At 33.7% G+C, this 21567-nt stretch overlaps 1 protein-coding gene across 1 annotated transcript in view; it reads left to right on the top strand.

Annotated features, from left to right (window-relative positions):
- Nucleotides 1-21567, top strand: part of gbe1a (glucan (1,4-alpha-), branching enzyme 1a) — a 152452-nt gene that overhangs the window by 21145 nt on the left and 109740 nt on the right. Inside the window, exons 3-4 of the mRNA XM_059538936.1 lie at nucleotides 5571-5686; nucleotides 13100-13225. Of these exons, the coding sequence (XP_059394919.1) occupies nucleotides 5571-5686; nucleotides 13100-13225 (242 nt within the window). The remainder of the gene's footprint in view (nucleotides 1-5570; nucleotides 5687-13099; nucleotides 13226-21567) is intronic.

Consider the following 21567-nt stretch of genomic DNA (forward strand, 5'->3'; position numbering starts at 1 on the left):
CATATGAGTACTTTTTTTATTTTTTACAGATGATTGCAAAAATAGTATCTTCCGGCTCAGTTATTGCTAGCTATCCTAATCTGTGTTTGATGATCTGACTCTCAGTGGTCCAAACACCAGTGGGCCATGTCCCAATGTGCTCCTCTCACTCCTCTCTCCCAAAACTGCTCATATCTCAGCCTTGGTACCTAATCGGAAGTCCTCAAGGAATGGGAGTGCAACTAGAAAAATGCACCAGATGTCTTATTGCAAAGCAGTCAAACTGCCTCTGGCCAACTTCAGACTTCTTCTAATTGAGAGTTGTGCTGTGATCCGCAGGCCGTGTGGGGAAACAGAGTCCTGGGAGTGTGACCTGTGAAAACTCCCAACTCCAGTTTTCTATGTACATATCTATACTTCATGTCTGTATGTTCATAAACACGGAGCTTATTCCTGGGGCTCCACTTATGCTGTTTCAGCAATTATTGATTATATCTGTGAGACATGATGCATATTGGTGCAGATCGTCCCTCAAAGTCTTCTCTTAATACACTGCTTACACGCCTTAAAAAGAATATCGATCTCAAAGCCTAAAGCACCTTTTAAAATGATAATTGATGATAAGGAGTGAATGATTAGCTAGTTCATTGTTCTTCTTATAGTGTTGTCTTTGTATCGCAGCAGCTTCCTCATTAAGCTGGTGTTATTGACTTATTCCTGATCGATAGTTTGGCAGTCCTTTGGTCAGATTAGCACTTAGAAAGTGAAATATTTTTTCCTATTTTATTAAGAATAAACTGTGTAGATGGTTAAAGAAAAACTGGTTATATAGTTATGTTTTACATAATTCTTCTTTTGGATATGATATTATTTAGTTGCAGAAAATCTTTGCATGAAAGCTGGATTCCATCACTGAAACAAAACAAATGAAAAAGTTATTTCTGACCTCACATCTCACATATATATTTTTTTCATAATAAAATGTGATTTTTTTTTTAATCTAATTATCACTCATAATAATCTAATTAATAATTCCACTTTACATTGTACAATTATATTGTACAGTTCCAAATTTGTAATTGTATCTTTCTATTTTACACTTTCTTTTCATCTCAAAATTGTGTCTGTACTGTATTTATTTATTTTGAAAACCATATTTCCCATGTTACAAAAACAGGATTCTTCCATCTTAGAAACATTGCCAAGCTACGAAATATGTTACCTCTTTCTGATGCAGAAAAGCTAGTTCATGCATTCATGACCTCTAGACTGGACTATTGTAATGCACTTTTAGGTGGTTGTCCTGCATCTTCAATAAACAAGCTACAGGTAGTCCAAAATGCAGAGGCTAGAGTCCTTACCAGGTCAGGAAAATATGATCATATTACCTCAATTTTACAGTCTCTGCACTGGCTACCTATTAAGTTCCGTATCAGTTACAATTTAATTTTATTTACCTAACTACACAATTTACACGATTTACACAAGCTCCAGGATCCAGAACACCTGAGAAGAGATGATGCCAACCCTGAAACAACATACAGAACTAACAAATATTGCTTACTATGCAATCACATAATAATTGATGTTAATAATGTTCATCATCTGGTTGACTATGTCTTGTATAATTTTTTTTTTTCTGAAAATTCCTGTCATTTGCACATAAAATGATCACCACTTATAAGCTACTACTAAATTGTAGAAACTTAATTTTCTGTAAAGTTGCTTTGCAATGATTTGTATCGTAAAAAGCGCTATGCAAATAAACTTGAATTGAATTGAATTTATTTAATAATTTTTTTGTCTTTTAATAGTGATTATTATTTCGCCTTTATTCAATTTTTTTCTTATTTCTCATAAATGCAGTTTAATATCTCACAATTGCAGCTCTATTTCTTGCAGCTGCAACAATATTTTTCGCAATGGGGACATTATTTGTCATAATTGTGACTTTATATCATGAATGGCTTTATATTATAAATGGATTATAAATAGATCTCACAATTTTTTTTATTTTTGCAATTTTATTTATTGTGATTGCAACTTTATTTTTCATACTGTAATATCTCACAATCTGACTTTATTTTACACACTTATTCCCCTAAAAAAAATGTTTGCAGAGGTATTGTGGTATCATTTGGGAATACCTTGGTATTTTGATATGTTCCGTGACATTGAACAATTGTCTTACCATGGTAAATATAAAATAATCCAAGGCCCCTCAAAGAATATCATGGTAGTACTATGGTTATGGTAAAAAAAAAAAAAAAAACATTCACTTTGCGCAGTAAATACACGTTAACTGAGAAGACTGCTTTAAAAAACACACACACGCATAGTTCAGATGTACCCCATCATCGATATATGGAATGTGTGTGTGTGTGTGTGTGTGTGTGTGTGCGTGTGTTTGCTATCAATGCAACACGCCTTTCTTGGAGTTAGTGAATTCATACTGTCGGGTGAAAAGGGCACATTGTTCCCTCTGGGGAAAGAAGCTGTTTACTAGAATTCTAGATCGCAGCAAAATGTTGTCTCTCTTCTCGCTGTGACACTACTTATATCCGTCTGACCAGAGGCCGCTCTCCTCCCTGACCATCCCCCACCTATATCACATCCTCCCCTTTTCTATTTATCCCTCTGCCTTTTTGTAATTATCTCTCTCTGAGACCCAGAGGCGGTGTCATAGGAAATCCCAACTTCCAATTTGGCGTGAGATTGCATTTTGACATGGCTCATATTATATGGTTTCAATTTCACAGTAGGAATGAGAGGTTTGAAAGAGAGGGAGAGAGAAATTTGGGTCTGGGGGAGCCGGTCTTGATCTGTGTCGGGGGGCTGCAGGTGGGTAGACATATTGCACTGGCACCGGTCTTTTATTGAGTTATTTATTTATATTCGCTTTCTGCTCTCCAATAGAGTATATAATGTGAAAAGAGATACACAGAGGCGTACAGGGCAGAACGACAGAAATTATCCACAACAAATCAGAGTCTTTTTTTATGTGCTTTGAGAGGGGGTCACACAGTCTTGCGTGGCTTTTTTCCCAGAAACTGAATGAACAGTCTGAGGGAGTCTGTAAAGTCAGCTGCTGTATGGCGCTCGGCATTTTCACTACACTCTGCCTCTACATTTATTCAGCTGTTAAAGCCATGCATGAATGGAGCTGGTTTTAAGGGCTATGTAAATACAGTTCGCAGTGCAAAAGTATGAAGATTCTTAGCCAGTTTCTCTATCTCTCTCTCTCTCTCTAAGCAGTATAAGTTATTTTTAAAGTAATAGTTGATACAAAAAATTTAATTGGTGCAAGCTGTTAGTAAATCTGGCCCTAAAACTCAGAAACTCAAAGGAAATTGTACACATAACATGACAATATAAACATATCTGTGAACAATTGAAATATTTAATATTTACTTATTACAGTTCCAGACGCCATGTCTGAACATTTATCTGACTTTTATTTTGTAAGTCTGGGCTGTATCATGTGACATTTCAATCATTTGAAATGTTACATTTATTATGGTCTCCCGTGTTTGAAGTGGTTGTTCATCAAGAGGTCAGAGTTTGTCTGATTAGCAAATGTTCCATTTTATATAACAGTTCTTTCTAGTCCATGAATCTGACTGGGTGAAAGGAGTGCAATATTCTAGTGATAACAGAGATCCAAAAAATTTGCTTCTATGTTTTCAGAGATGTGAGCTCAAAGCGTCAGCAGCCGTTCAATGCTCATGAACCCGCTAAGAGCAGTCTCACCTCCGCCAGCTCTTCTGTAATTTTGTTGCTGGCTCTGATGTCTCTGTAGTGGTTAAAAATGAGATATAATTTGTTTTGGGTAAATCTAATGGGCAGTCTTTGGTCTCTTTAATCAATTATTTGTTTCACAGCAAATAGTTTTGGCTAAGTGCAAAATCTGTTTAATGTATCTTTAATGCTGTATGTAAGAGCAAATTGCCTGGCAACTTTTAGGATGGCTGTTGTATTTTTATTAAATATTATTATTCAATAAATAATATTTTATATAAATAATAGTCATATTTAATTATAGTATTTAGTATTGAAAAACGGTGTGTGTGTGTGTGTGTGTGTGTGTGTGTCACTCAGAGCTTCAGGACCCCACTTGGGATGTTTTAAAAAAAAATTTAAAATGCTTTTTTTCAGTTATATTATGAAAAAAGACCTTAAGTGAAAATTTTGTATGTCATTTTTGTTTCTTAAAAATGACCAGAAACACTGGTCCCCTCTTGGTCAGTGTAGAGCGATAGTCCTCTCTTAGTAACATAGACGTGTGTGTGTGTGTGTGTTTGTGTGTCATGACGATTAAAGTTACATTCTTTTGCAGCCAAAAAATGGACTGAGCAGCGCTGTCATCAGAAATCCCCCTTAGTAGATGAAAGGATTGTACGACAAAGATATATCTTTACTCAGCAGACAATGAAACAGTTTTATTGTGAATTTGAGATTAATCTGAAGAATTATTGCTGTATCAGATGCAGGTAATCACACTCACGAAGTCCATCTCTCTCTCACAATACTCTACTCTACATAATACAGTGAGCTTTTAATACAATAATACAATAAGATTTCAATGAAGCAACTCAATGTTCCGTCATTATTAGTTCTACAGTGAAGTTTTCGAATTAGGGAGGCTTGGGCTCAGCTCTTAAACTGCCAATTTAAGATTTGAATCCATGGTGGAAGGAAGTAGCTCAGCACAAAAGAGAGCTTTTAAAGACACTCGTGCCATCAAACTGTTGCATAAACGCAATATCCCACAAGTAGCATTACCTATGGCCGAATCACAGCTATGCCGATATACAGCCATATTGCACTGTTATGAGTGTCATATTGCTTATACATAACACTAATTTTTTTTTTTATCAATTTAGTATAAAGACATCCTGGAGTCCTCATTTTGAAAAAAAAAAAAAAAAGATGTTCTTGGGCCTCTTTATGAGGTGCTATGAGTTTCCCTAAAGCATCTTGGAAATGCAGTAAACTAATACATGTTAACACTTTAGTATAGGGACCAATTCTCACTATTAACTAGTTGCGTAATAGCATGCCTTTTATTAACATATTGGCTTTTTATTATTACTTATAAAGCACATATTCTGCATGACTATATTCAACATACCTAATCCTACCCAACACCTAAACGTAACAATTAGCTTACTATTAACAAGCAGCAAATTAGGAGTTTATTGAGTTAAAAGTCGTAGTTAATGGTTTGTTAAAAACAAGTCAAGAATTGGACCTTAAAATAAAGTGTGACCTACTAAATAAACTAAGAAAAAGAGTCAATGAAAAGAACATGTAAGAGTAGTCACAGAAAGACTGGCAATCACTTTGAGGGGCTACAGAGTTCAAGAACAGAGTAAATGTTCACGAGTCAAACATATCAAGAGCTCTTCATAACACCTGTGTAATAGGATGCCACAAAATAAGCCACTCAAAAGAGCCATGTGGAAATATGCCTGTAGTTTGCTGCTACAGTGACCCGGGCACAAACTGGATAGTCATACTATTGATATTATAAATTTGTGTGTGTGTCATAAATAGGCAAGCAATGAATAATTAAATATGTTTATCTTCAGATTCCTGGGAAAAAGAGTCACACCCTTTCACGCAGAAAGAATTTGGAAAATGGGAACTATACCTCTCTCCAAAAGTGGACAAATCTCCTGCCATCAAGCACCTGACCAAACTCAAGGTACTAAATACATCACACCAACTTATGGCATTATATATGCAGTTTATGTCACTATAAACATCTAAAGTGCATCTCAAAAGCTATTGGCAGGTCATTAATGGGATTTGAAAGCTGTTCTATGGGCCACAGTTTTCCTCTTCACAACTTGTGAGGTATCATTTGGATTAGTGAAAGGTTGTGCATCTCTTCAACCTGATTAGGAGCTGTTAGCTGCTCTGCTAAAGCAGAACGGGATCTTGGCTCTCTCTGTCCCAGAAGGCCGGTGGTCATTGGCAGGTCTGGGTGGCATTTGTGGGGCAAAGCTGCTTGACTTGGCTCTTAGGGTTAATCTGGGGTAGATGGGAAGAGGGAGCAGATGGGAACATTGAGTGCCCAACAAGTTCCTATTTGCCAGAGATGGCGGGGGTACACATGTCCAGCACAGTTTGCCGCAGTGCCGTGTTATGGGTTTTGACTCCGCCGGACACCGGAGGTTGATCGGATCACATTAGTGCTGCTACAGCTGAGCTCAGATCAACTACAGTTCATTTTCATTCATTTTCACTATATATATATATATATATATATATATATGTGTGTGTGTGTGTGTGTGTGTGTGTCTGGTGTATATATATATATATATATATATATATATATATATATATATATATATATATATATATATATATATATATATATATATATATATATATTTAACATATTAAAGTTAAAGATTTTTTTATGAGGGGATTTTAGATATGTTCTTTATCACTCCATAAATCAGAAAATACTGTCAACAGTATATGTCAAGTTATTTTTAGGAATAAAATAATATAAGTTTTAGAATAGAAGGTTTTGTTGTACAAAAGTCCTACTGAAGTGAGAAGAAAACATATTCTGAAAGATGGTCCATGAAATCTATATATTGTAATAGAAATCTACATAAATCAATAGACTACAGCTCCTGGAGAGATATTTTACTGCAGATTTAAGTTCCAACCATGTCATATACAATCCTAGAGCTCGCCATAACAGTGCAGCTTGCTTCAGAGACCCTCCACCTTCCCCAGCTCCACCTGTATAGATCTGATACAAGGTGATTCACATATGTTATGGGGTTATTTTATGTATGTTATATTTTCAGCAGCAATATTCTTTCATGCTCACAGCAGCATGTTGTGGATGTATTGTCAGTAGCAAGTCAAGGGTATTTGCTCTGCCACAACAGCAGCAGCAGCAGCAGCATAGCAGATCTATTCTGCCAAGACCAAATACATTAACATTGACATGCACATTACCATGCCAATCCCACCGAGAGTTGTAATGACAGAAATATGGGAAATGTTAAAACGGAATGATAGTGGGAGAGAATGGTAAAATATGCAAGAATCCCAGGAAAAAATGGGAGGGTTGACAGGTATGCACATACAGCAGTCACAAGTTACTACATTTCTACATACACAAGTCATTGCAAGTCTGTTTATTGAAAATTGGAAGCCATAGAAAGATTATTAATTTCATTAAACAACATAACAATACAAAAATTGTATACAATAATTGAAATAATGAATATCCTTTATTCATTAAAATGCATTATATCAACACGTGGTCACATAATAGTCAATAGCATGAAGCCTATTTTTATGGTAAAACTGGAAAACCAAAGAAAGAAAACAAACAATATTACATAAAATCAATTATGAAATAGTAATATGACATATATTTGCAGGTAATAATGCTGTTAATGAGTCCTATACCGGTTTCAACACTATCTGCATATAGTTCCCAATGAAAGTATTTTTAGTGTAAAAATTTGTTGAAGATTAGCGGACAGGTTGTTGATTCATTAAATGATATGCTATGTCCTCACAAAAGCTGTTTGTTTAGCATATTGAAGCCTCTACACCACTGACATCCATCCATTCAAAAAAAAAAAAACACCTCCGGTATCCTTCCCTGTGTACTGCCAAAGTCTCAACGTTAGCATTAGCCGTTATGTTTAGTTTTTTTTTTGGCTAAAGATTGCAGGCTTGCCGTCCAGTGGCTTTGGTTCAGGGCTTCTTGATAATTACAGACAGGTGTTTTGGAGCAGGGTTGGAGCTGAAGTCTGTTGGATTGTAGCTCTCCCGGAGCAGGGTTGGAGATCCCTGGACTACAAAAACAAAGTGTAATAAATGCTTAAATATATTTTGTATTTTGGATGATTTCTTTCCACTAGTCTGAAAGAAGACATGTTTTGAAAGCAAAAAAATCTAAAATCTTAAAATTGATTAGTGCATGCAACAACAAAATAACTAAATAATAATGGTGTTCATGTTACATGTTTTTATTTTTTATTTTATTTTTTTTAATTAAAGGGTTGAGAAACTGAATTGTCATTATTGAAAAGAAAAAACGAGAGGTGTGTGAGTTGAGTGAGTCTTGGAGGAGGTGAACAAGAGCAGAAGGGAAGTCCATTTATTTCCATAAAAGCGGTCAGTGGTTGAATTTTCTCTTTTTCACTGGGTGTTAGGTGGACAGATGGAGTCCTGGGTCTGTGTGGAGGTTTCTATAAGGTAATTAGCTGTCATACACAGCTTCTTTAAGCCTGCAGAGGGGATCCAGGGAGAGATTTTAATGGGGGGTGAGCGGCCAGGTTTAACATATGGAAACTGGGGCTACTGAACTTTAGCCAGGAGTGCACTTTTCTCTCTTTTGCCCTTCCTTCCTTCAGAATGTCCTATTGGAGTCTCTGATTAAATTGTATCTCCCTCACTCCGGTAAATTTTTCTTATTCTCCCCAGGTCCATGTCTTTTTTCCCCTATCTCGAATTTTCCTTTAGGCATGCTGGAGGTGTGTAATCTGTGTGTATTGGCCTCTTTTCTAACCTTATTTATATAAAATAATCATCTGGTTTTATTTTGACTGAACATGGAAAATATAATATAGCGCTTTTAATTTGTTATTTTTACCATGGTAATATTTTATTTATATTTTATTTATATGCGTACTTTATAGTTTGGAAATCAGTAAGATTTATTTATTTTATTAATTTTTTGTAACTTTCTGTTCATCAAAGAATCCTACAGTCTTCAACACTGATTATACTAAGAGATGTTTCTTGTGCCAAATCAGCATATTAAAATGATTTCTGAAGGATCTTGTAAAACTAAAGACAGAAGTAATGACGGCTAAAAATTCAGCTTTGCCATTATAAGATTAAACAATATTTTACAGCACTTTAAAATGTATATATTAAAAAAACTATAATAATATTTCAGTATATTACTGATTTATTGTATTTTTGATCAAATAAATGCAGCTTTAGTAAGCATAAACAATTAAATATATATTTATTTATATTTTACGTTGATTATTTGATATTTATATATAAATGTTTATACATAATTATGTACCATTTGTCACGGTTGGTAAACCTTGATCTCAGGGTTTTGCACTATGTGGGTGAAGTCTGTGTGTTACGCGTCAGCACTGATTAGTCTGTGGGCGTCTCCGCTAATTGTCATCAGTAACAGCTGCCACTCATTACTCATCCCTATATATTGGCCTGTCTAGCATCTTGTGTTTGTGAGAGCGTTGTTTCATGTACTTCGTCTGATGTTTGCTTTCATGTGTGTTTCTGCGTTGGATGTCCGTGTCTCCCCGGAACCAATAATATTTTATACCAATACCAAAAAAAATAAAAAATAAAAATGAGGTATTTGCATATATACACTGAATATGTTTTAAGAAAAAACATTCACTCAGAGTAGTAATAGCTAGTAAATTTCACAAATTATTATATAGAAACAGCGAGTAACACATTCAGTTAAAATTTTAATTCTGAAGTAGGAAAACTCCTATAATCTTTGCTTTATTTAGAATTTATTTATAATGTAATATTTTTTAAAGTGTATATAAAGTTGTAAATTATAATTTGATGTCCTATTTATGTTTCACTTTATACATTTTTTAGCTGAATTATATTTTATTTGATATTAATTTGATATTTCAATTAGCAGGTATATGTGTTATATAGTAGTTATATAGATTATTATTTAACCTTCAGCTTCATGTATAGAAACACCTCCTACTTTCCAATGCACAAAAAGAAAAAAAAAAAGTGATTACTCATGAATTCATCATGAGTGTATCGATCAATAGACCTGATTTAGCGTTAAATTCTAAGCACATGATTGAAGAAGGGCTGGCGTTTGTCAGTGTTATTTCACACATGCACACATTCTCAGGTGCATGCACGTGCCCTCAATGTTTCATGAGATTCCCTTTCATCGTCCCAGTAATCAATGTTGCCTAATGCATTTCCCACACATGGCCTTCTGCTGGGTGCCAAATGAATTTGAAACCTGCTGTAAGCGTTAGTTGAAATCAACTCAGCTCATTTTTATTTTATTTTATTTTATTTTTTTATCACTGGGACCAACAAGCCCGAACCTCATTAATTCAGGCATGAATATTTCAGTACGCTTTATTGTGATATTGCATTTTAAAAAACACCAGGAACACTAGATGCTCAAAAACTTTTGCAGCTGAAGGTGATCAATACAGATTCCCAGGTGGCTCAGAGATCTCCAAGAAAGCTCTCCTGCAAGGCCATGTTTAATTCTCTATGTGGGTACATTCTTTTTGTTGTGCTTCTGTTTGTTGAGAGATACCTCAGTGACTCCAGACAGCTGGTTCATGGGTATAGTCGTCGTCTCGAGGGAAATCACAACACTGTTAACTGGAGTCTGAAGGAAGTGAGGAGAAAGGAGAGTTTTCTATGGGTTTCTTCTTGCTGAAAGTGTGTGGGAAGAGATATAGCGTCTCTGTGTGTGTGAGTGTGAGTGTGTGTGTGTGTGTGTGTTAGTGTGTGCATGAAGTGAGAAAAGCCTAAGCAACCTAAACCCTCCATCCATATCTCTCCGTCTACACAGAAATTTCCAGATGTTTACTCAGGAGCCCTATTAACACTTCAAGTCCATTTCTTATTGATTGTCATGTGAGATTTGAGGCTGGACTCAGGCGGTGAGTGTTATGGCAGATCAGAGGGAGGACACTTTGATAGGAATGAAATATAATTAAAGGTCTGATGTCGCTTTGAAGATGAAAAGTGCCTAGGTGAACTTTACTCTTGCGCTAAATGCAGACGAGATTGTCCGTTCACTCTAAATTAAACTCATGCTAATCCATAAATGGTCCTTTTGGCTAGCTCTACACGGCTGAGAAATGTACCGGCCAGATGCAGCTTCTGTAGTTGTATAGCTCCAACACAACACATTCACTCAACAGTAATATTTTTTTCAGCAACTTTGGACCCGGTAGTACAGTATATTAACCTAGTTTTTCTATATGCATTTAAGAAAACTATTTGCTACAGAATAAACTGGCTCAATTTGATTGTAGAACTTGGTCTGAAACAAAATAAATAAATTAATATTTGCATAAATCAGCCTTAGTTGGATGCTGGTCTTACCTGGTTTCATTTGGTTTTGCTTGTCTTCTTGCCTACCCAATATGGTTTATTCAGGTCTAGCTGTTCTTCCAGCTTAACCAAGCTGTTTTAGCAGTTTTTAGCCAAACTGGAAGACCAGTTCACTACTCTTTTCTTTTAAGCAGAGTGTTTACTCAAAAAAAAGAGGAACAATCAAGGAAAAATCAATGCACTAGAATGATTCAGTTCACTCTTGTCACTGGTAGATATTGTTTCACTGTGGGTAGTCTTTCTATAAAGTGGCTCAATGCACTATTTGTGTGTGTGTGTGTGTGTGTGTGTGTGTGTGTGTGTGTGTGTGTGTGTGTGTGTGTGTGTGTGTGCAAGCAAATATTATGTTTAATCGTGTATGTTAATTTCCCCTATTTTGACATTGTAGATTACTTTTAATTAATTTTTAAGTGCTTTCTTAATATGATCTCTAAATTCACTTGAAGCATTTGAAATTACTTTAGTTTGTAGTTTTTCATTATTTATTTAACTTTAGAATTTAACTATATAATTTGAATATCCATGACATTTTAATGTTACACAATTGATAATGTTGGTGCTTCTCAGAAAATAGTTTCATTTCATTTAATTTAGTCTAATTTATGTACTAAAATGTGTCCTTTAAGGTACTAATAGGTGTAAATAAGGTGCAAAAGTGTAGCTTTTAAAAAGGTATAACCCAAGTGACAGCTTTTGTACCTTCTTTTCTGGGAATGTACTAGAAGTCTCTTTGCCTTGATGACATGAATGACTTTTTTTCTTCCGGAACCTTACTGGTGAACGCTGTTTCTCTAGCTTTTCACAGTCACACACTAAGTCACTCTCCAAGTCTCTCTCTCTCTCTCTCTCTTTCTCTCTCTCTCTCTCTCTCTCTGTCATTCTTTCTCAAATTCACAGTGTTATTTCTGCTGTCAGTAAAGCGAAGGTTGTTGTTAGCTTGGTAATAGTCTGTGCAAAGCCAAGCAGAGCTGTTTAAGGATGTTTTGTCCCACCCCAGTGTCTCTCCAGAGCGGCTATCGATCTGTGACAATCCCCAAGCTGCCCCCTGAGAGATTGAAAGCAATGATGGACCTTTTTAAAGTGTTTTGTTTTCTTCTGCTCTTCTCCTCCCCTCTGTCAGCTCTCATCACCAAACACCTGTCCAGCTGGTGTGTGTGTGTGTGTGTGTGTGTGTGTGTGTGTGTGTGTGTGTGTGTGTGTGTGTTTGTGTGTGTGTGTGTGTGTGTGTGTGTGTGTGTGTGTGAGAGTGTGAGTATTCAGGTAAGCTTATGAAATAGGTGGGTTTGGAAAAGAGCATTTTAGGGGGAAGATATTTTGTAATAATATTAATCAAATGTGGCATGGTTATGGCAAAGAGCTGTTTTTAGAATCTAGATGAAAAGCTCTCAATATTTCCATTTTAATAAGAAATGCTTTTAAACCATGACAACAACTCACAGCACACAGGAACCCCAATGTAATTGCCTTGAAAATATATTTTGCATAATTTACAGCATTCAAGCTTTTAAAACGTATATATGTGTGCGTATAAACATCTAGTATAGATATATACTTCTCATTCAGAAGAAACATTGTTTTTGAAGAAAGTCTCTGCTTCTCGCCAAGGCTGCGTTTATTTGATCAAAAATACATTAAAAACAGTGAAATATGCTGAAAAAAAAGTTGAGCTACTTAATATTTTATGAAATTTTATGATTATTTGATTAATAGAAAGTTAAAGAGAACAGCATTTATTTGAAATAAAATATTTTAAAATAAAACATTATAAATGTCACTTTTGATCAATATAATATTTGTTGAATGATATTTTAATTTCTTTCCAAAATTGTACTGATCAAAAACTTTTGAATGGCCTTGTAATAAAAGTATATATCTTTTACATATATGTATGTACTGTATGTTTCTGTTTTGCATCCAAAACCTAACCAAGAAAATTTCAAGATGTCACATTTGTCGTTTCTGTCTGTAGCTCGTGGTCTTGACTAAAACAGGCGAATATCTGTTTCGGATCTCTCCATGGGCCAAACATGTCACAAAAACACTAGATTCCGTCACCTATGACTGGACTCACTGGGACCCTCCACAGCCATATCAGGTGAGTGTGCACAGCTGAATAGAAATACAGTAGAATACACATAATATAATTCTTCTGGGCATTTATTCAAGACACTTTAGGACCCTCCACTGTGTTGGGGTCAACCTGACACTCATTCGATATTCAAACTAAACACTGGGTAAACTCTTTATTTCTTCTTGAATTATAGTATTGTTTTTTAAATCAGTTAAATAATCTTCTTCAAATCATCAAAAAAAAAAAAAGATTATATATTATAATCTACATAATATATTATAATATATTATATTACATATTATGTATATATATATATATATATATATATATATATATATATATATATATATATATATATATATATATATATATATATATATATATTATGGGGGGCCAAACAGGAAATAATTCTATGTAAATCTGAATATATAGTTAAAACTCTGAATATATAGTTGTAAATCCTGAATATATAAATGTAAATCTGAATATATAAATGTAACCCTGAATATATAAATGTAAATCCCGAATATATAGTTATAACTCTGAATATATAAATGTAATCCTGAATATATAGTTAAAACTCTGAATATATAAATGTAAAACCTGAATATATAGTTATAACCTTGAATATATAAATGTAAATCTGAATATATAAATGTAACCCTGAATATATAAATGTAAATCCCGAATATATAGTTATAACTCTGAATATATAAATGTAATCCTGAATATATAGTTAAAACTCTGAATATATAAATGTAAAACCTGAATACATAGTTATAACCTTGAATATATAAATGTAAATCCTGAATATATAGTTATAACTCTGAATATATAAATGTAAATCCCGAATATATAGTTATAACTCTGAATATATAAATGTACATCTGAATATATAAATGTAAATCCCGAATATATAGTTATATCTCTGAATATATAAATGTAAATCCCGAATATATAGTTATAACTCTGAATATATAAATGTAAATCCCGAATATATAGTTATAACTCTGAATATATAAATGTACATCCCGGATATATAGTTATAACTCTGAATATATAAATATAAATCCTGAATATATAGTTATAACTCTGAATATATAAATGTAAATCCCGAATATATAGTTATAACTCTGAATATATAAATGTACATCTGAATATATAAATTTAAATCCCGAATATATAGTTATAACTCTGAATATATAAATGTAAATCCTGAATATATAGTTATAACTCAGCATGTGAGCTCCGCTCAATATTCCGCTCTATGCCAATGCGCTCCACTCAATTGCTCTCGGCCCAAGCGGTCAAATCCCGCTCCGACATGAAATCTCAGTGTAACGTAGGCTACTGTATACCCTTTGTTCATTATTTTTAAGGCATTGTTGGGGGGCATTTTCCATTTTGCATAGGTGGCCTCAGCACATTGTTTGTGAGATAATAGGCCATTCTTTAAACTTTATTAGTTTCAGAAAGATTCTCGCGGATACAGAGACAGTGGAAACAAAGGCAGATCTTTATTTTACAAAAGCACAAGATTTTGGGGTTATTGTGAAGGTATACAAATAAAAGTAGACCCTTTGTAGTTGTCTTACACACTAATCTGTAAAATTGACGGAGTTTCTTCCACTGTCATTAAAGAAAAATCCATGAACGCGCTGGCGCGTTCGTTGTTCAGGGTTAGAGAAAAGCTTATTTAGTTTCATATTTATGTTTAAATAATATGCTGGGCTGCATTTCCCCTGAAAACCTTCTTTACGCTATCATTCTTAAGTTATAACTCAGGCTTTAATTGGTGTTTCCCAAAACGTTAAGAATACCTTCTGTAAGTCATTAGTTCGTATGGTTGGTCTGGAGCACTAGCTATACCTTATGACAGTTCATTACGATAGTGGCCACCACTGTTTCTTTACATCTCAGTCTATACGAATATAATTCTGCTAATTGAAGTGTTTTCATGCAAAGAACATTGTCATTACACTGATGCGATTTTATGTTGTTATTAATGATATTATCCAAAGTTGTATTGGCAAACCTTTAGGCAGTATAGCTATTAGGAGTATGTTTAACCTCTTAAATTCTGAGACCATTTTGAGGGATTTCTGTCTGGATTTGGCCTACCCAAATTGAAAAGCTTCCCATACCCAAAATACAAAATTTTGGTGTAATTTTAAAGGAAACCCTTTGAAGTTTCATAAACCACTTTTAAAAGTGATAAACATGCAAGCAGGGCCGGCGCGCGGCGTGCCTATAGGCGAACTAGGCAGCCGTCTAGGGCGGCAATTAAGAATACACCCCCCTCCCCCCCATTTAATTTAAAAAAAAAAAATTTTTTTTTGGGGACATTCGTTTGAATTATTGCACTTCCATCATCAAGTTATCACTCCATTATTGTTATAACTCTGAATATATAGTAATGAATATAAAGTAGGCTATATATAGTTATATAAATGTAATCCTGAATATATATATATATACGTATAACCAAATATATAAATGTAAATCCCGAATATATAGTTATATCTCTGAATATATAAATGTAAATCCTGAATATATAAATGTAAATCCCGAATATATAGTTATATCTCTGAATATATAAATGTAAATCCTGAATATGTAGTTATATCTCTGAATATATAAATGTAATTCCTGAATATATAGTTATATCTCTGAATATATAAATGTAAATCCTGAATATAAATGTAAATCCTGAATATATATTTATAACTCTGAATATATAAATGTAAATCCTGAATATATAGTTATATCTCTGAATATATAAATGTAAATCTGAATATATAAATGTAAATCCCGAATATATATTTATAACTCTGAATATATATATATGTAAATCCTGAATATATAGTTATATCTCTGAATATATAAATGTAATCCTGAATATATAGTTATAATCCTGAATATATAAATGTTAATCCCGAATATATAGTTATAACTGAATATATAAATGTAAATCTGAATATATAAATGTAATCCTGAATATATAGTTATAACTCTGATTATATAAATGTAAATCTGAATATATAGCTATAATTGTTATTATATAGATATAAATAGTGAATATATAAATGTAACCCCCGTGAATATATAACAATCCGTGAGCCTACACATAATTTAGGCCTATTGCTGGCCATACACTGAAAGCCAAAGGGTCCCTCACAGTTTTATCAAAATGGCAGACTTTTATCAGTATTTTTTAGAATTAGACAGCTTCCTTTACCGTTTTTCACATGAACAACAAAATCTCTGCATTCTCGAAAGCACCTCAAGACATCTTGAAGACCATGTCAATATCATTATGGCTTTTATGATAGCTCTAAATGATTTTCCAGCGGCACATGGAAATGTGCTACATCTCCTATCAAGTCTTTGTGCATTACTCAATGACATGGTAAATTCTGTTTTCGACCGGCTATCTCAGATCGAGACTACACAGGAAGCCCATCACAACATAATGTCAGCTGAAGTAGTACGAACAAGCTATCCAGGAAGACCAAGGTAATGCATTCTATTATTGAGTATGAATATTCTGCCAGGCGAGAAAGAGTAGCGTTGCGTTTCGACGCTACAGCTTCCCTTACGAAAATGGCCCATGTTTTTTTTTTTTTTTTTTACTTTTTTTTTTTTTGTAAATCCATGGTTAATTTGTGGTAACCGTGTTTTAAATACAATAACCATGCTCTTTTGGTTTTACTTGTTGTCAAACCATGGTCAAGTTTCGTAAGGGATGAGGCTTATGGCAATATACAGAGGCTCAGGATATTAATTAAGCCTATTGACATCAACAATTCAGTTCTTGATATAAAGGATTTCATTTCCACTTTTAACTATGATAAATCTTAATATCAGCATTTCACTATTTAAAGTGCTTTGTTTTAAAATGACAGAATTACATTTCCACTATAGCCTGTAAAAACTATATTTCTTGATATCTGTAATTGTATTTTCACTTGTGAAATGTCACCATAGGCTGAAATCCCAATTTCACATATCAGAAATACAATTACTTGTAAAAATCATAATCTTTGATATCATGAATTACTTTGTTACAAAAGCAAATATCTATTCTTGATATCAACAATTACATTGCTACTATAACAATGTTAATTTATGATGTCAATAATTTGATTGTCACTAATGACAATGTTAGTTTCTGATATCACGAATGAACATTTTTACTAGTAGCAATTCAATTGTTGATATCAAGAAATGACATTTCAACAATTTAATTATTGATATCAGGAATTTGCATTTTTACTACAATGTAATCATTGATATAAAAATTATGATATTTATTTAGATTATAAAAATGTTCTTCACACAAAGAAAAATAATGGTTCTTTAAATAAATTGTTCATTGAACGGTTCTTTAGAGAACAAAAATTGGTTCTTCTATGGCATCACTATACAAAACCCCTCTTTTGGAACTTATTTTTAATAATGTATCATGTATACGTATTTACATATAGCATTGTCTTCATTTACTAGGTACCATATTTCAAGGAGTCAGTTGGAAAATTTGCGAGATCTTGGTTTCAGTTGGACCATTCAGTTGGACGGGGTTACATTTATATATTCACTATTTATATCTATATAATAACAATTATAACTATATATTCAGATTTACATTTATATAATCAGAGTTATAACTATATATTCAAGATTACATTTATATATTCAGAATTACATTTATATATTCAGAGTTATAACTATATATTCGGGATTTACATTTATATATTCAGGGTTATAACTATATATTCAGGATTACATTTATATATTCAGAGATATAACTATATATTCAGGATTTACATTCATATATTCAGAGTTATAAATATATATTCGGGATTTACATTTATATATTCAGAGATATAACTATATATTCAGGATTTACATTTATATATTCAGAGTTATAAATATATATTCAGGATTTACATTTATATTCAGGATTTACATTTATATATTCAGAGATATAACTATATATTCAGGATTTACATTTATATATTCAGAGATATAACTATATATTCGGGATTTACATTTATATATTCAGGATTTACATTTATATATTCAGAGATATAACTATATATTCAGGATTTACATTTATATATTCAGAGATATAACTATATATTCAGGATTTACATTTATATATTCAGAGTTATAAATATATATCCGGGATTTACATTTATATATTCAGAGATATAACTATATATTCGGGATTTACATTTATATATTTGGTTATACGTATATATATATATATATATTCAGGATTACATTTATATAACTATATATAGCCTACTTTATATTCATTACTATATATTCAGAGTTATAACAATAATGGAGTGATAACTTGATGATGGAAGTGCAATAATTCAAACGAATGTCCCCCCAAAAAAAATTTTTTTTTTAAATTAAATGGGGGGGGGGGTGTATTCTTAATTGCCGCCCTAGACGGCTGCCTAGTTCGCCTATAGGCACGCCGCGCGCCGGCCCTGCTTGCATGTTTATCACTTTTAAAAGTGGTTTATGAAACTTCACCAAAATTACACCAAAATTGTGTATTTTGGGTATGGGAAGCTTTTCAATTTGGGTAGGCCAAATCCAGACAGAAATCCCTCAAAATGGTCTCAGAATTTAAGAGGTTAAACATACTCCTAATAGCTATACTGCCTAAAGGTTTGCCAATACAACTTTGGATAATATCATTAATAACAACATAAAATCGCATCAGTGTAATGACAATGTTCTTTGCATGAAAACACTTCAATTAGCAGAATTATATTCATATAGACTGAGATGTAAAGAAACAGTGGTGGCCACTATCGTAATGAACTGTCATAAGGTATAGCTAGTGCTCCAGACCAACCATACGAACTAATGACTTACAGAAGGTATTCTTAACGTTTCGGGAAACACCAATTAATGTTAAGGTAAAGCCTGAGTTTTAACTTAAGAATGATAGCGTAAAGAAGGTTTTCAGGGGAAATGCAGCCCAGCATATTATTTAAACATAAATATGAAACTAAATAAGCTTTTCTCTAACCCTGTACAACGAACGCGCCAGCGCATTCATGGATTTTTCTTTAATGACAGTGGAAGAAACTCCGTCAATTTTACAGATTAGTGTGTAAGACAACTACAAAGGGTCTACTTTTATTTGTATACCTTCACAATAACCCCAAAACCTTGTGCTTTTGTAAAATAAAGATCTGCCTTTGTTTCAACTGTCTCTGTATCCGCGAGAATCTTTCTGAAACTAATAAAGTTTAAAGAATGGCCTATTATCTTACAAACAATGTGCTGAGGCCACCTATGCAAAGTGGAAAATGCCCCCCAACAATGCCTTAAAAATAATGAACAAAGGCTATACAGTAGCCTACGTTACACTGAGATTTCATGTCGGAGCGGGATTTGACCGCTTGGGCCGTGAGCAATTGAGTGGAGTGCATTGGCATAGAGCGGAATATTGAGCGGAGCTCACATGCTGAGTTATAACTATATATTCAGGATTTAGTGAAAGTGAAGTGACATTCAGCCAAGTATGGTGACCCATACTCAGAATTTGTGCTCTGCATTTAACCCATCCGAAATGCACACACACAGAGCAGTGAACACACACACACACTGTGAGCACACACCCGGAGCAGTGGGCAGCCATTTATGCTGCGGCGCCCGGGGAGCAGTTGGGGGTTCGATGCCTTGCTCAAGGGCACCTAAGTCGTGGTATTGAAGGATTTACATTTATATATTCAGAGTTATAACTATATATTCGGGATTTAAATTTATATATTCAGATGTACATTTATAGATTCAGAGTTATAACTATATATTCGGGATTTACATTTATATATTCAGAGTTATAACTATATATTCAGGATTTACATTTATATATTCAGAGTTATAACTATATATTCGGGATTTACATTTATATATTCAGAGTTATAACTATATATTCGGGATTTACATTTATATATTCAGAGTTATAACTATATATTCGGGATTACATTTATATATTCAGATGTACATTTATATATTCAGAGTTATAACTATATATTCGGGATTTACATTTATATATTCAGAGTTATAACTATATATTCAGGATTTACATTTATATATTCAAGGTTATAACTATATATTCAGGTTTTACATTTATATATTCAGAGTTTTAACTATATATTCAGGATTACATTTATATATTCAGAGTTATAACTATATATTCGGGATTTACATTTATATATTCAGGGTTACATTTATATATTCAGATTTACATTTATATATTCAGGATTTACAACTATATATTCAGAGTTTTAACTATATATTCAGATTTACATAGAATTATTTCCTGTTTGGCCCCCCATAATATATGTATACGTTTTTGGTTTTTGGATCTCAAATACTAAAATGTTGTAGCATCACACACGAGCTCATGCTCTCAGAGGTTTCCAGTGTTACGGGTTCAGTCAGATGCTTTCTGAGCTGTCAATGAGGGGAGGGTTTGAGTTATGGACTCTTGTGTTTAACCTATTACAGTCAGGTTTTGCCCTGCAGAGGGTCAGTGGAGAATTGTACATTACACCAGTCATCATCGACTGAAAGAGTCTAGTTTCACCACACACACACACACACACACACACACACACACACACACACACAGACAAATCATTTCACCTTAACTATTCTTATAAGATTAAAGATTCATACAGTAATTGCTACTTTTCATTGAATGTTCATAGGACCAAAAGCTTGTGGAGTTTTTGCTACATTGGATATGAAACACCCGTTTGATTTTAATCTCCTTTAAAAGTCACTATTTGTTTTTGGGGTGGACGTAGTTTACAATAGAAGTCAAAGTGGGAGGGAATGTTTACAGGACCGTGATGTTGTTCAGGCCTTCCTGTGGCTCTCGAACATTTATCATCAGTAGCCATTAGCATCTCTGAAGCACCCCGCTCTTACGGCGACCCCTCTTCCGTGTTAGTAATGACACTCGAAACCGCCTCCTCTTAAGTGGCTCACCACATTAAACAGGCAATTTAATCAGAGGCGATTCAACAATTGCTTTCGCCCTGTTGATGTCTTCGTTTCGCCGAAGAACCATTTGCAAACGCCTTTGATATGGGTGGTTCTTCCACAACGACAATAAGGCATATTTCCCTTTGATATCTATTCATGGCATCAGACATTCATACAGCGACTGTGGTCAATGGCATCATGCTCATGATCCAGTTTTTTACAGGAGATGAATTGGTAACACAATGTCATCTGGCAGTTAACGCGGTTGCTGCATGATTAAAGGCAGGAAATATTGCTTTTTGCTCTCTGGAATGGCACCCTTTTCAACGAGCCACAATTGG

This window comes from Carassius carassius, chromosome 45 (assembly GCF_963082965.1).
Source record: "Carassius carassius chromosome 45, fCarCar2.1, whole genome shotgun sequence".
Classification (NCBI taxonomy): domain Eukaryota; kingdom Metazoa; phylum Chordata; class Actinopteri; order Cypriniformes; family Cyprinidae; genus Carassius; species Carassius carassius.